Source organism: Poromitra crassiceps (genome assembly GCF_964638095.1).
Source record: "Poromitra crassiceps genome assembly, chromosome: 5".
Classification (NCBI taxonomy): Eukaryota; Metazoa; Chordata; class Actinopteri; order Beryciformes; family Melamphaidae; genus Poromitra; species Poromitra crassiceps.
The window spans coordinates 3,451,531-3,467,315 of NC_139642.1; the positions used below are offsets into that span (position 1 = coordinate 3,451,531).

General features: G+C 43.7%; 1 protein-coding gene across 1 annotated transcript in view; it reads right to left on the reverse strand.

Moving 5' to 3' along the window:
• Positions 1-7,255: 7,255 nt before the first annotated feature.
• The window catches only part of LOC310776858 (protein NLRC3-like), a 57,831-nt gene continuing 49,301 nt past the window's right edge, over positions 7,256-15,785 (reverse strand). The window contains exons 12-14 of the mRNA XM_083637057.1: positions 7,982-8,152; positions 7,736-7,784; positions 7,256-7,469 (exon numbers count right to left, since the gene is read on the reverse strand). Of these exons, the coding sequence (XP_083493183.1) occupies positions 7,395-7,469; positions 7,736-7,784; positions 7,982-8,152 (295 nt within the window). The 3' untranslated portion in view covers positions 7,256-7,394. The remainder of the gene's footprint in view (positions 7,470-7,735; positions 7,785-7,981; positions 8,153-15,785) is intronic.

The window sequence follows — 15,785 nt, forward strand, 5'->3', positions numbered from 1 at the left end:
GGAATAATAGCCTATAATGGAGACAGACAGACTGGATGAAGGGAGGGGGGGGGGGGGGCAGAGCGTTTGGCTTTCGTCTGGTTTTGCGGGATCACTGGAATTGGAGCTAAAAAGGCAAGCGTGCGATTCGTTTATTGCAGTTATCCAATGAGCATGACGGTGCATAATTTTACGCTTAAAAGGCATGGTTGTAATGCTTTAGGCTGCGTGTAGCGCCAGCACGACGATATCAAGTGCGCTGGTCCACGCCCACTGATTTGCGCTGCGCCAGGTGCTCGGCCTAGAAACAGCAGGGCCCTGATCTTCTGCATGTTTGTAGTGGGGTTATATATGGAGGAACCCCCTGGAGAGCACGGGGAGAACATGCAAACTCCACACAGAGAGAAAGGCCCTTACGACGAGATACCCCACCTGGGCAGTAGGCACTGAAGATATGGGGGGGGCACAACCACAGCGCCCACAGTGTCCCAGGCGAGAATCGAACTCAGGACCTTCTGACTGCGAGGCGACAGCTCTACCACTGAGCCACCGTACCCCCACTGAGCCACCGTACCCGTGTGTGTATATATAATATATATACATACAGAGGTCTGCAGAGTTGGGGGGTGGTGGCGTTGCCTTTTCCCGCGGTGTGCCGCTTTGATGAAAACAATTAGGCTGCAGTAATATTTATTAGACGCTAGGTGGCAGCATATCACCTGAATCTGCTGAATCACCTGAGAAACGATACACTGTGTGACCACAACACGGTTAAAATGGCAGAGTGGCGCTGTCCACTATTTCTGTTCATTGACTCAACAGGAAGTGCCTGGAGTGAACCAAAGAAGAAGAAGGCTGTCTAACGTTAATACCGGTAAATAAATAAATAAATAAATAATAGTATGTTATGCCACGCAGCGCTGTGGAAATAGGCTACAGTGTGTACTCATCCATCAAATTTGTAACACAACAGTGAAGGTAAGACATCATTTCTGCTTATGGTAGTAGCCTAACAGAAATAAGATGATGTATGGGCTTGTTATTATTATCTCCGCCAGGAGATTATGAGATTGTCGCCTACAGCAGGCCTGTGTTAGCTAACGTTAGCATCATACGCTAACATTAGGGAGTTTGCTAAGGCTTGCCATGCCACCGTTAGATAACTGCAACTGAATGTGTAACATTAACAGTGATTAACCCCATGGTACCGCTAATCGTTTCCTCAAGGAACATGGTTCTGTGCTGTTGGTAGGCTATTTGGTAGCCTATCTGATGCCTGTAGTCTGCTTATGGAGGGTAGTAGCCATAAAGTGAAGTGGCTAGCGAACATGGCTAATGGGAGCTAAATCTAAGTCCCGTGTAAACCATAATATCTGTGTCGTTTTAACTTTGATTGCATTTTTTTTCCACCAGATTAAAGAAAACATTTAGGCCTATGTGATATTGACTGATGCGCGGTCATGCATCATGGTGTAGCTACAGTAACGCTAATCAATCTACAGTAGATAGCTCTGTTTTGGACTGGAGCTGCATATGGAGCTAGCTTGTCGTCTGAGCCATGCTGTTTTTCAATCACGGAATTAGGAAAACTAACGCGCACATTACATTAAAAAAACACATCAGTCAACATCACACAGGGTCTTTTCTTTAATCTGGTGGCAGCATTTTTCAGTAAAACGTGAAACGACGACAGATAATGGTTTATAGTGGGACTTATAGGTTCCATAAAGATCAGGTTGTTTGTAAACAAACTGCTTCGGTTGCTAACAGAAAGAAGATGATGTATGGGCTTGTTATTATTTTGTAGGTAGTAATAATAATAATAATTTAATTTCTTTTTCAGTAAATCACAGCATCGTACAGCTCCATGTTCAACTGAGCAGAAGCAGCTGAGTCAGACAGCATGACATGATTGCTACAGACATCCATCAAGAACCTACTTCATGAACATGACGGAGGAAAAGTATGAAGACCTCAAATTCAAGTTGCCATTCTTGTCATCAGCTCAATCCATTCCTTAAAACCACATGGGCTCAATGGAGAGAATTTTCATGGAAGAACCTTATCAGATTTTTTTATTACTCCAATAAGAAAATATTTACAGAACGATAGACCAGAATCCGGTAATTGCTGGAGAAAATGCAATAATTCAATGGCTGATCACTATCACATATTTTGGAAATGCCCAGCAATCCAAGATTACTGGTTAAAAATAATCTCAGAGATCAAATTAATACTGGGTTTTGAATAGCTGAAAGTGAAGCCAGAAAGGCACCTTTTCAAGTATTTTCAACTTAGAAGTTTTATTTTGACACGACTTAACAATTCTGTACAACAACCTCCTATGTCCACACTAGAAATATTAAGTAGAAAGTCAGGTTGCAAGCACACTCGAAAATATTTAAAAACTCACTGGGTGCAGGGCAAGCATGAGATATGAACAAGAGAAAAGCCAGCACTCCAAATGTCTTTTTGTTGATTTATTTCCTCATGTACCTGGGCAGCAGCAACGAACGTTTCAGTCAAAGACCAACGCTGAGGAAGGCCCATGTGTATTTTCACATTGAATGTATTATATATTATACATGCATGTCTCATTCCATTTTTTCTCTCTATTTTTCGCTCTATTCTTCTCTCTCTCTCTGAAGCTGATTGGAACAAGTAACCGAACAACATAACTTAACACAAAGCTAACTATTAAAAAACTAAGAATTGATCTGTAACACCCATCATGATGACCTGAATGTTTTTGTTTTTTTGTGAGTTTGCATTTGTAAAACTGTCACTCATGTGGAGAAATGTTGGAAAATGATGCACTCTGTTCTAAAACAAAAACCTTAAAAATGAAGTTACAAAAAAAACACATGGGCTACATTATTTCCAGTGTCAATATTACACCCTGTTGTGGCCAACCAGCCTCTTCTGTTCAATAAAATCATGTTTCACTGATGGAATGCCATGCAGATTAGTCACCGTTTGTTCAAATTGTCCTACTGTAGCCTATATCTTATTGTTAGGCTATTTTACTTATATGGGAAACAGGGGAAATCCAGTTTGTGTATAGAAAACGCGTCACGTTGAAAACCTGTTCTAAAACAAAAACCTTCTCAGTGTCTGCAGGGTGGCAGGGTGAATTAGCAAAACAAAGGACTGGGGGGAAGGGCATTGCTATTCACAATGTTCAAAGCAGCTATCAGCTGAAGCTCACCGGATAAAAAAGCTTTCCATAGGGCAGCAGAGAGAAGGATCTAGCACTCAAAAAATGTCCTTTGAGGGTTTTATTCCTGTTTCAAACACTGCAACAACGTACGCGTTTCAGCAAGAACCACTATAGACTGTTAATTAACAGCATACATATTAACAGAGGTTATGTGTAATGTACAGTGGCTGCAATTTAATTTAGCAGCAGTACCTGTTTTATATTTCATTCATTCACACTGTTGAGCCTTTCTTTAAGCTCAGTGATATGATATTGCAGTGTTTCAGATCAAATGATTGCCTTCTGTTCTGTCAATGAGTATTGTTTGTTTCAACTTTTATTCTTGAAAATGCTCTCGTCTGGTCCCAGCACGGCAAGTAGGCTACAGTACAGTAGCTTGGAGGGTGGAGCACTTTGTCTCACTGAAGGCTCGTCAGCAAGGGAGGGTTGTCCTGAAAAACAACAACAAAATAATATATGTGATTAGGGTTGCGAGCGTGCGATGTCAACCAAATAGCCATTGCGGTGGTATTTATGAATTCATTAATTGGTTTATGAAGTAGCTGCGATAGGCTACTGTTTGGCTGCGACGCTGCACGTTCACAACCTGACAGCTGATCTCTGCATGAGAGACACCACTGGATAGGCTACTAATAAGTACAGTCAAGCGGCTGAACTAAGCACTATATCACTACCAGTAATATTGAAAGGCCAAAACAAATAACGTTAACGATACAGATCCTGACCAACAACGTGTGTGTTGCTGGCAGAAAACAGGGAGAATTACTGGCGGATAACGTTAGTTATCGTGTGGCTTTGAACCTAACGCTATTGGAGAGAGATAAACACAGCAGCAGCATGGATGTAATGGAAGCGACTTCATGCAAATAGGCGAGTTGAATTCACAGTTGAAGACCTGTTCATTACTCACATTGGGTTTAAAACAGGAAAGAATGTGAAAAACATTTTCCACAACACAAATTACTTCTGCTGAATCTGCTAGTCCGCCTCCCCAGTCTGAACTGCACTGACACTGTAGGCTACTTAGGGCGCGCTTGTTCAACAACACTTGCACCTCCCACGAGCGTTACGTTGAGTGGAATTGGCCTTTTTTACGATTAAATCTGCAAATTTGTAATTCAAACAGGTAATTAATCACGATGGTCCGATGAGGAAGGCTCAGAGGTCCGCCTCCCCTCCGCTATACTGCTTCTCTAACATACTTGGGTGCGTTCGTTTAATGCCGCCCGCACGTCCCCCTCGCTGGTTGACCAGTTTGCCTTTTTTATTATTCAATCTGCAATGCAGAGCATTTTGGTAAAGAAACCGCGTGCAATGTTGTTATGGTCAAACTTCCCCCACTTCACTATATCATGCAGTATTTGCGAGGGGTTTATATACACCCCATGGCTGTATGTGTAAAAAGTTATAGCTTTCTGGGAAATATCCAAACAGCTGGTGTTTGAACATTAACCTTAACATGAATTGAAACTCACTCACCTTGAATTATTGTAACGTTACAAGTCACTCTGTCTTTGAGGTGCTTCAAAGATGGAAATGTTTGGAACGAACGCACAGGTGACTTCCGCCTGTAGAGACTGCTCACACGTGCCACCTGGCGGCTCTTTTGCGCACTGCAGCTGCTGGTGAAGAAAAATACTCCGGGAAGCCGCGGCAGGCCACGGGAGGCCACGGGAGGCCGCTGCAATGCCGCAGCGTTGGGCCCTCCCAGTTCTGCAGACCACTGTATATATATATATATATACACACATATATATAGGCTATATATATATATATATACACACACACAGAAGTAGGAGACATCTTGTGTGTGTATATGTTATATATATATATATATATATATATACTTATTATAATAATATTATATACTAATTTTAATTATACTATATATATACTTATGTTCTTGTAGCCTACATATGTTAAAACTCCAGGTAGGCTACTGTAGGAGCAGAGCAGACACACACACAGTTCACGCAGGGACCTCTGTCCTCTTTTTACATTTAACATTATGGTTCTATAAAATAATTTTTAATTTGTAGATAATTTCAGATCTTTGGTTTCTTCCAAATCTCCTCCATCCATCCATCATTCCTTTTGGATCTGAAACAGTTGTTTGACTATAATACTTACATGACACTGCAGATGATTCATACAAATCATATGTAAATCACAACATGTAAATATAGCAGACACGTCTCTTGACCAAGGAGAACTGTGTGTTCTGTCCCAATGAAAGATCTTTTTGCTCTTCTGGCAACTGGACAAGGAGATTCCACAAACCAGCTGCTTAACAAGACATGACTCCATCCCATAATATCTCCTTCAATAGCCACCTTCACAGTATATTTATGCACTCATGTCTCCATTAGAGTCAGGAGCCTCCTCAACACCCCATCACACGCCTGCAACATCAAAAACAATGGAGACAAACATTGAATCATAACGTTTAGAACATGTTGAGAAGCCTCTACAGACCTATCATCACAGACCTGAAAGTAAAGCAGCGTCCTCCACTAGATGGCAGTAGAGCTCTATTGTTAGCGCGCGCGCTCTCTCTCTCTCTCTCTCTGACGGTACGTGCACATCTACAATGGTAAATTCGCTTTTCCGCTGTGTCGCAGCGTTTTGTGGGCGTGGAAACCAGCTTCCAGCTTGGAGCTGTAGCCTGTAGAAACGTTCTCAGGTCGAGCTACACAGGAGGGTGGGGGGAGGAAATGTGTAGGAAGAGCTGTCATTGGGTAGCTTCAAAGAAAGGTCCCGCCCTAGTCCCGCCCCGCGAGCGTGAAGCCGCTCGGAGACAAGCCGCCTCTAGTCTGCGACAGTGAAACGCTGTGGGCGGTTCCAGCGGCAGGGGGCGCGAGGCAAATTGACCAATCAGACACGGAAATAGAGCAAGACAGCCTATCAAGATGCAGCGTCAAAGCGTCTTCCACAGGAGGCAAGCCGCCGAGCGTTTCATGATGTGCACGTACCGTGACAGAGAGACTCTCGCGCTCTCTGTTGACAGAGACTTTCGCGCTCTCTCTCTACTGCGCGCGAGTCTCTTGCTCTCTCTAGTGCGCGCGAGTCTCTCTCGCTCTCTCTACTGCGCGCATCTCCCCCCCCCCCTCTCTCTCTCTCTCTCTCTGTCTCTGTCTCAACCTGCTTTACTGGCTTGTTGACAAGAACATTCCTGTGTTGCCAAAGTGAACGGATGTAAAAGAGAATCAATAAAAGACAAATATATTTGATGGAAATCAAAACAAAGAAATAGAAGATAGAAATGGATCATCAAAGTACATCAAGTGAGCATAAGATTGTCAAGACAAAGTATACAGTGAGTCATGTGTCATATAAATCCATACAAACAATGCAGACTAATACACTGCTTTATTTAAAGACAACAATAATGACATATTCAAGTCCACAAGTTATGTTTCAAACTACCGTATACAGATCAAACATTCTGTTTTTGTACAAGTGATGATAAAAAATGTTACTGTACACACACACACACACAAACATACAGACGCACGCACGCACACACACACACACACACACACACACACACAAACATACACACACACGCACGCACACACACACACACACACACAGACACACACACACACACACACACACACACACACACACACACACACTGTCTGTTCACAACCACATGAGCAATGAACTTGCATGCAAACACTATTCTGACTTTAGGTGTTTGTGTTTGTTCACAGTGTGTTTCTCTCTCACTCCTCTATCTGACACAGAGACACTGAATCACCAACAGACCAGAGCCCAAACCCAGGGTAAAGTGGTTCAGTGAATGAGGAGTGGAAAGTGTGGAGGTGAATCAGTTTGTCAGAGGAAACTGTGTAGAAGGACAGAGAGCCAGCAGGCCAGTCAAGATACACTGCGACTCTGTTAGAGAGAAAGGAGCGGGGGGGAGGTATGTCTGTGTCTCTCTTATTGTGCCAGGCAGTGTAACGATCAACAGAGCACCTCAGACTCCAGGACTTTTCATTACATCCAAGCACACAGTCAATACCCCATCCTCTCCTGCTGATTCCTCTGTAAGTCACTCCTATAACAACCTCTCCTTTCCTCTCCACCTCCCAGTAACAGCGACCAGTCAGACCATCTCTACACAGCAGCTGAGGAAAGATGTCAAATCTCTCTGGGTGATCAGGATATGGCTGCTTCTCTCTCACCCTCGTCACCTTTCTGTTGTCTTCAGACAGGAGGAGGCGTCTGTGTGCTGTGTTTGGGTCCAGTGTGAGATCACAGGCATCTGATGAGACAACAAGACTCGTTACAACACCAGCTTCTCATCTAATAAACATGTTTGTTTGTTTGTTTGTTTGTTGATTTATTAACAGTTCATTTCTCAGCAGTTTGATGATGTCACATGATGTCAGCCATCTTCCTGACTCACAGGATGTGAATGAATGGACGTCACAGACTGTGCTGTAGATGCACTTTCCTTCTCACTAGTTTAATGTGTTGCTTTGTTTTTATGAATCAAACTAAATAAAATACACACTTACATTTACTCACAACTTCAACTTTACGGCTTTTCAACCTCTGCACTCCACAATGTTCCACACTGGAGGAATAAACAGGGAAGAAGTCAGACCAGCAGATTCTCTTTAATGATGGAAACATGGACATTTAATAACCTTCAATATGAAGGATTTCCACTCATATCCTCCATTAAACATGAAATATATTCCTCATCTTCTCAGTGTGACAGAGAAAATGTGTGTGACTCTCAGTCTTCTAGCAGATGTTGTCTCTTCATACCTGAGAGTCTCCAGTCTCCAGGTTGGATCCTCCAGTCCAGCAGAGAGGAGCTTCACTGAGGCTTCTGGATGATTGTAGCTCAGGTCCAGCTCTCTCAGATGGGAGGGGTTGGAGCTCAGAGCTGAGGCCAGAGAAGCACAGCCTTCCTCTGAGAGCAGACAGTAAGACAACCTACACACACACACACACACACACACACACACACACACACACACACACACACACACACACACACACACACACACACATACACACACACACACACACACACACACACACACACACACACACACACACACACACACACTCTCTCTCTTTAATGGGGACTGTGGGGTAAAGTGCAGTGGTCTGCAGCAGAGGAGTTGAAACAACCTGACGTCGCACTGCAGTGGCCAATCACGTCAATGCACACACACACACACACACACACACACACACACACACACACACACACACACACACACACACACACACACTGTCTGTTCACAACCACATGAGCAATGAACTTGCATGCAAACATACATCTCTGTCCCTCTCTCTCTTTTTCTCTCTCTCTCTTTCTCTCTGTCCCTCTCTGTCTCTTTCTCTCTCTCTCTCTCTCTGTCAGTCTCTCTCTCTCCCTCTTTCTCTCCGTCCCTCTCTCTCTCGGCCTCCCTCTCTTTCTCTCTGTCCCTCTCTCTCTCTCTCTCTCTCCCTATTTCTCTCTTTCCCTCTCTCTCTCTCTCTCGCTATCCTTCTCTTTCTCTATGTCCCTCTCTCTCTCTCTCTCTCTATCTCTCCCTCTTTTGCTCTGTCCCTCGCTCTCTCTCTCTCTCCCCCCCTCTCTCTCCCTCTCTTTCTCTCTGTCCCTCTCTCTCTCGCTCTCCCTTTCTTTCTCTCTGTCTCTCTCTCGCTCTCCCTCTCTTTCTCTCTGTCCCTCTCTCTCTCTCGCTCCCGCTCTTTCTCTCTGTCCCTCTCTCTCTCTCTCTCTCGCTCCCCTTCTCTTTCTCTCCGTCCCTCTCTCTCTCTCTCCCTATTTCTCTCTGTCCCTCTCTTTCTCTCTGTCCCTCTCTCTCTCTCTCTCTCGCTCTCCTTCTCTTTCTCTATGTCTCTCTCTCTCTCTCTCTCTCTATCTATCCCTCTTTCTCTCTGTCCCTCGCTCTCTCTCTCCCCCCCTCTCTCTCCCTATTTCTCTCTGTCCCTCTCTCTTTCTCGCTGTCCCTCTCTCTCTCTCTCTCGCTCTCCTTCTCTTTCTCTATGTCTCTCTCTCTCTCTCTCTCTCTATCTCTCCCTCTTTCTCTCTGTCCCTTGCTCTCTCTCCCCCCCCCTCTCTCCCTCTCTGTCCCTCTCTCTCTCTCTTTCTCTCTCGCTCTCCCTCTCTTTCTCTCCCCCTCTCTTTCTCTCTGTCCCTCTCTCTCTCTTGCTCTCCCTCTCTTTCTCTCTCTCTCACTCTCCATCTCTTTCTCTCGGTCCATCTCTCTCCCTCTCTTTCTCTCTGTCCCTCTCTCTCTCTCTCGCTCTCCCTCTCTTTCTCTTTCTCTCTGTCCCTCTCTCTCTCTTTCTCTCTCTCTCCATCTCTTTCTCTCTCGCTCTCCATCTCTTTCTCTCTCCCTCTCTCTCTCTCTTTCTCTCTGTCCCTCTCTCTCTCCCTCTCTTTCTCTCTCTCTCTCTCTCTCTCTCCCTCTCTTTCTCTCTCTCCCTCTCTCTCTCTTTCTCTCTGTCCCTCTCTCTCTCCCTCTCTTTCTCTCTCTCTCTCTCTCTCTCTCTCCATCTCTTTCTCTCTCTCTCTCTCTCTCTCTCAACCTCTCTTTCTCTCTCATTTCCCCGTGGGTGCTGGGGTGACGGAGCACCCACAGATTCAGCACCTATGACACAGACACATGGTGGCAAGCTAAAGTTAGCTCGCTGGCTAATAAGAGTCAAGGTAACGTTAGATCCAAACTCTTCATACAGAAGCTACACAATTTGACTTTCAAAATAAAAGTGCTCATGTATTACTGCATGACTCACTACAGCATCAAACTGACTTTTCAAAGGCACAACATTATGTTCATTTAAAACAGGTTTCTATGCAAATGTGTTCTTTATTTATGGGGTATGACAATGACATGGGGTATTTCAGATCACACACACACACACACACACACACACACACACAGTCAGGGTCGGACTGGGACCAAAATTCGGCCCTGGCATTTGTGGTCTTCAGCAGCCCAACAAAGTGATGATGCCTGCACGCCCCACCACCCCCCTACCCCCCGCATATATAGACATTTTCCACATTCATTTTTGTCTTAGGCTTATAATGGACGTTGTTTGAATCACTTAAAAAAGAACTGTGTTCTAAATACTCGTGGAGTTTTGTTAGGCGTCTCTTGATCCTTGCTTGTCACAAAACTGTTGTCACTACTGGGTTTAGGTGAGTCTGATCTGTATGTTTACACCTTCTCTGCTCTCTTGCTGCTTCTGCATCCAGATGAGTTCAGTCTATTAGACCCATTTAAAATCAGCAACAATGTTTTTAATTTATATCCATGCTCATTATTATTGAACCATTGTAGATATTTCTCCCAGTGGTGTACTCTATGTGATACACAGGTATACACAGTGTACTCTATGTGATACACAGGTATACACAGTGTACTCTATGTGCTACACAGGTATACACAGTGTACTCTATGTGATACACAGGTATACACAGTATACTCTATGTGATACACAGGTATACACAGTGTACTCTATGTGATAGACAGGTATACACAGTGTACTCTATGTGATACACAGGTATACACAGTGTACTCTATGTGATACACAGGTATACACAGTGTACTCTATGTGATAGACAGGTATACACAGTGTACTCTATGTGATACACAGGTATATACAGTGTACTCTATGTGATACACAGGTATACACAGTGTACTCTATGTGATACACAGGTATACACAGTGTACTCTATGTGATACGCAGGTATACACAGTGTACTCTATGTGATACACAGGTATACACAGTGTACTCTATGTGATATGCAGGTATACACAGTGTACCCACTAGGAAAGCTCCAGGATTTGAGTATACCCACTTAAAATTGGGCAAGGATACAGTTATGTGACAGTTTTAGGCCTATATTATATAAAGAGAGAGAGAGAGAGAGAGAGATAGGTTCCCTATAGGCCAGTGATTATCAACCTCTTTCATATCAAGGAGCCCTCATTTAGTCCACATCAGGGCAACAGACCCCCATTTGATGAGATTTTGTCTCTCAAACCCAAATGTGAGAATATTTCTAGATGACTCTTGTCCAGAGCTCCTTGACTCTCTGTATTGTCGTTAAATAACAGTGAAACTATGATCGAAACAGTCATTGTGTTAACTTCATGTAAATGAAATAATAGACCTGCAGGCCCCCCCTGCTGTGTGTGATAACAAATCTCACTCCAAGCTGAAACTTACAGTAAACCCACTACAATTAATGACTACACCACTGATTTCACCAACAACTGTTGTAACTTAACTAACTACTCCTTTTGCAGCATAGACTAGGTACAGTGTAGATCACCAGCTGCATTTGACAGTGATGTACAGTGGTAGACACATCAATAAACGTGCCTTACCGCAAGCTGTGTATTGACGCGCGGCGGCATTAAAACTAATTGAGGTGTAGTTGCACCGTTGACCACCAGGTGTCCTCTGTGAGCATCCTTGAGATTTTTTGTGTTCCAGGTGAATGTGACACATTAGGGGCGCCGGGAAGAAAACAAAAGGTAATTACGCCAGCTAAATAGGCCCCAATATAGCGTTAAAATAAAATAAAAATGTAGGCTATCATGCAAAAAGTAGCCTATAATGTTAATTTAATTTCGGACCGTCTGAATATGTTTTATTTATAGAGAGCGAGGTGAACCAACAACAAGCAGAGAAAGAGAAACGGAGATCTGAGAGTTTCTTCATTGCACACTGTCACAAAGGCCCAACCGTGACAGCAGCGGAGCTGGATATATAATTTTTCAAAATGATTTACATGGACTGCGGGCGCTATTAGAAAAGGGTGATGGATTTGTCTTGTCAGCTGACATTTGCACAAGACGTTCAAGTGGCACACCGTTCTGTTAGGCTGTGATCACAGGGTCACCATACCGCTGATCGCATTTACCAAAAGTATGAAAGTGTGCTGAAGAATTGGAACGTGCAACGACGTGTTATTCGTGTCATATGCGGGGCAGGTGTTGAAACCGAAAGTGACTAGCGCCATCCAGCCTTGGCCTAGTTTCATTTAGTTTTAAAACTCGGATAACTTGTGTTTTGTAGCCTATATAGAGTAGACTATTTATTTCATTTTTATTTAGGCTATTTAGGCCTGTTATTGATGCATATAACAGAGTTTCTTCATTGCACACAAAGGCCGGTGTGAAAGAGCCTACAGCTGCAGAGGGCCAGACTAATAATAATAATAATAATATAGGCTACCATAAAAACAATAATATATGTTTTATTATAAATATCTGTATTATTATAAATAAAATAAAATAAAATAAATAACTCCCATAGCCTACACCTTAATCAAGTAGAGAATTGTTTATTGTTTATTATATTGTTTATTCATGTAGCCTAATTAAAAACATTTTCAATGATAGCCTGAGGTGTCTGACTGTTTTTAATCATTTACAAACGAAATAACCTTAAATTTGAGCTGAGTTGGTAGCCTACTTGGTTCGTTGTCTGTGTGTTTCAAATGAAACTATACGCTATTATAGGCTATTGCTTAAGTTTAAGGGATGCGGCCGAGCGCCGGTGAAGCGGATCTCTGCTGTTATTTGTAGTAAGCAATGCCCAGGCGTTTAAACACATTAAAAAATTAAAAAATATTTTTTTATTTTTTTGAGCGGAGCTGAGCGGTGAGCGTGAGCGGATGAAATGTGGGGAGTGGGGAGCGGTCTGGAGCGGAGCCGGCCCGGGCTCACAAGCACACATGACGCTGCGGCTGTTGGCAGTTTGAGACAATGCGTTCTTGAGGGTATTGCGCAATACCAGCGCAGAGGCCGCCTGCAGTAGGCTACACAAATAAAAAGCTCAGCTGCAGCCAATTGTGCTCTGGAGCTTTTCGCCATTTTTCGCCATAAATGTTCGTAAAGTAGCACTTATTGAAACCTACTACCCTGCTTGTAGGCATCAAAAGTAATCAGAAATTAATGCCTCTGCTTATGCAGAAATTAATGCTGGGATATGTGCCTTGTCAAGTTGACACGCTAACTGTATACCATCCGGGAGAAGATTCAGAGCTAGCAAACACAGGAACAACCGCTATACAAGGCCTCTTGCACTCCCCCCCCCCCCCACAGACAGGTTAGGCAGATTTGATTCACACAAAGGCAGGTTTCGATTGCTGTTTCACTGCCACTCCCCGTGAAATCAACTTTTACTGGGACATTTGATCTAAACTCTATCTAACTAAATATTCTGCCTTAAAATGTTTAAATAATGCTATAGCCAGACTTAAAAACGAAAACCCAATTTGAAGCCTCCAGAAGATTATTTTAGCCCGTTCTCATTCTCAATCTAATCATTTTCCTTAGCCTATCTGGCTGAGAGAAATAATACAGGCGATTAGGCTATAATGTGGGTTTGGCTACTCAGTTAAAAACAACAATAAATAAATAGTCAAATAAATAGATAAATAAATAAATAAAGCCCTGCTGGTCGGTTACTTAATTTATTTAGCCCCCCCCCCCCCCCCCTCCACACACACACACACACACACACACACACACACACACACACACACACACACACACACACACACACACACACAGGGGTGCTGCTGCTGTGTGTTTAGAAGGCTATTTTTATGTTGACATTTCTGTGTGAGTGAGAAACGGAGCTGAGAGGCCCTGATAGGCCGGCGACAGACTCATTGTTCCTTGATATGTGTGGCGGGAGAATGACACAATAGGGCCAGTATATAGGCTACAAGATGCACACACACACACACACACACACACACACACACACAGTCAAAATGCAAACACGTTTATTGTAAGAAAATGTTGAAATTAATGAAATTGCAATGTGTATAAATTGTAATAACACGTCAAAATAGTCACAATATGGCCTACAAAAAAAATGTAGGCTAAAAGTGGAAAAGAATATGGCCTATATTAACAAAAAAAATCAGTTCTCAGCCATACTGCTATAGTCTAGAGGGGGAACAAATAAAAGGAGCTGAATTGCCGTGGAGTGTGCAGCAGTTCATTAATGCGTTGATCATAGACTTCTCGTTTATAGGCTATTGCTTTAAGGGATGCGGCCGCGCGCCGGTCAAGCCGGCTGCTGTTATTTCTAGTAACAATGTACAAATACACACACAAAGGATACTGTTGGCAGAGTACATGAAACATTCCACCCCCCATCGCAAGTGATTTTATTCTGCATGTAGAATATTCAGCAGGAATGCACAAATGTCACACAAAGGAATAATAATAATAATAATAATAATAATAATAATAATAATAATAATAATAATAGGGAAATACAAGGCAGATTGTTCATTCATGTGTGTGTGTGTGTTCGCGCGTTGCTCGGCGAACACACTCGCCGCTGTGCGGCGAGCGCACAGCTCTGCTGTGTGTGTCACGGTACGTGCACATCTACAATGGCAAAATCGCTTTTCCGCTGTGTCGCAGCGTTTTGTGGGCGTGGAAACCAGCTTCCAGCTTGGAGCTGTAGCCTGTAGAAACCTTTTCAGGTCGAGGTACACAGGAGGGTGGGGGGAGGAAATGTGTAGGAAGAGCTGTCATTGGGTAGCTTCAACGAAAGGTCCCGCCCTAGTCCCGCCCCGCGAGCGTGAAGCCGCTCGGAGACAAGCCGCCTCTAGTCTGCGACAGTGAAACGCTGTGGGCGGTTCCAGCGGCAGGGGGCGCGAGGTAAATGGACCAATCAGACACGGAAATAGAGCAAGACAGCCTATCAAGATGCAGCGTCAAAGCGGCTTTCACAGGAGGCATGCCGCCGAGCGTTTCATGATGTGCACGTACCGTCAGTGTGTGTGTGTGTGCGCGCGTGCATGCACGCGTGTGTGTGATTCGAGTAAATCTTATGACGTGATAAGATCATTCATTTTAGCACCGCGCGCTCCGCTCTCTTCAATGAGGAAATGGAAATCCAGACCTTGTAGAAAAGTGTCGATTTTCGGGGTTAGGGTTGAAAGTAATTATCTCTCTTTTCAGAGGCACACAATTACGCACATAAGACACTAAATTTAACAGTTAATTTAATAGTTAGTGGATTTAATAGTTAGTTTGTGGATTTTGGGTTCCAGGGACTTTAATCATCAAGGGGAGAGACAAAACACGATTGATTGATTCGATTTCATAGGCTAATATGAGAATACCGCATATCAAACAGCTGCAGTCTGCATGGTAGCCTACTCTGTGTCTGTGTCCTTTGTGTTTGTGTGTGTGTGTGTGTGTGTGCGTGTGTGCGCGCGCGCGCGCGCCGTGCCCATTGTCTGAAAACATATTTTTATCAAACAATATAGGCCTACTCTGGTTAGTCTAAGGCTCTTTCACACCGGCCTTGAAAGCCAAAAAATGCAGGAAAAATAGGATTTGCGCCTCCGATGTGAAAGTCATGAACGCGCGTTGGTGGGTAAAGGTTGTCACAGCGCCATATTAGCGGACAACCCACCTCCACCTGAAAGCGTCGGAGCAGCAAGGCGGAACAGTGCCAATGTTTCATAAAAAATTACAGGTTGCAATTATAAATACAATAAATAAATCCCATAGGCCTACACCTTAAGCTCAGCTGCAGCCAATTGTGCTCTGGAGCT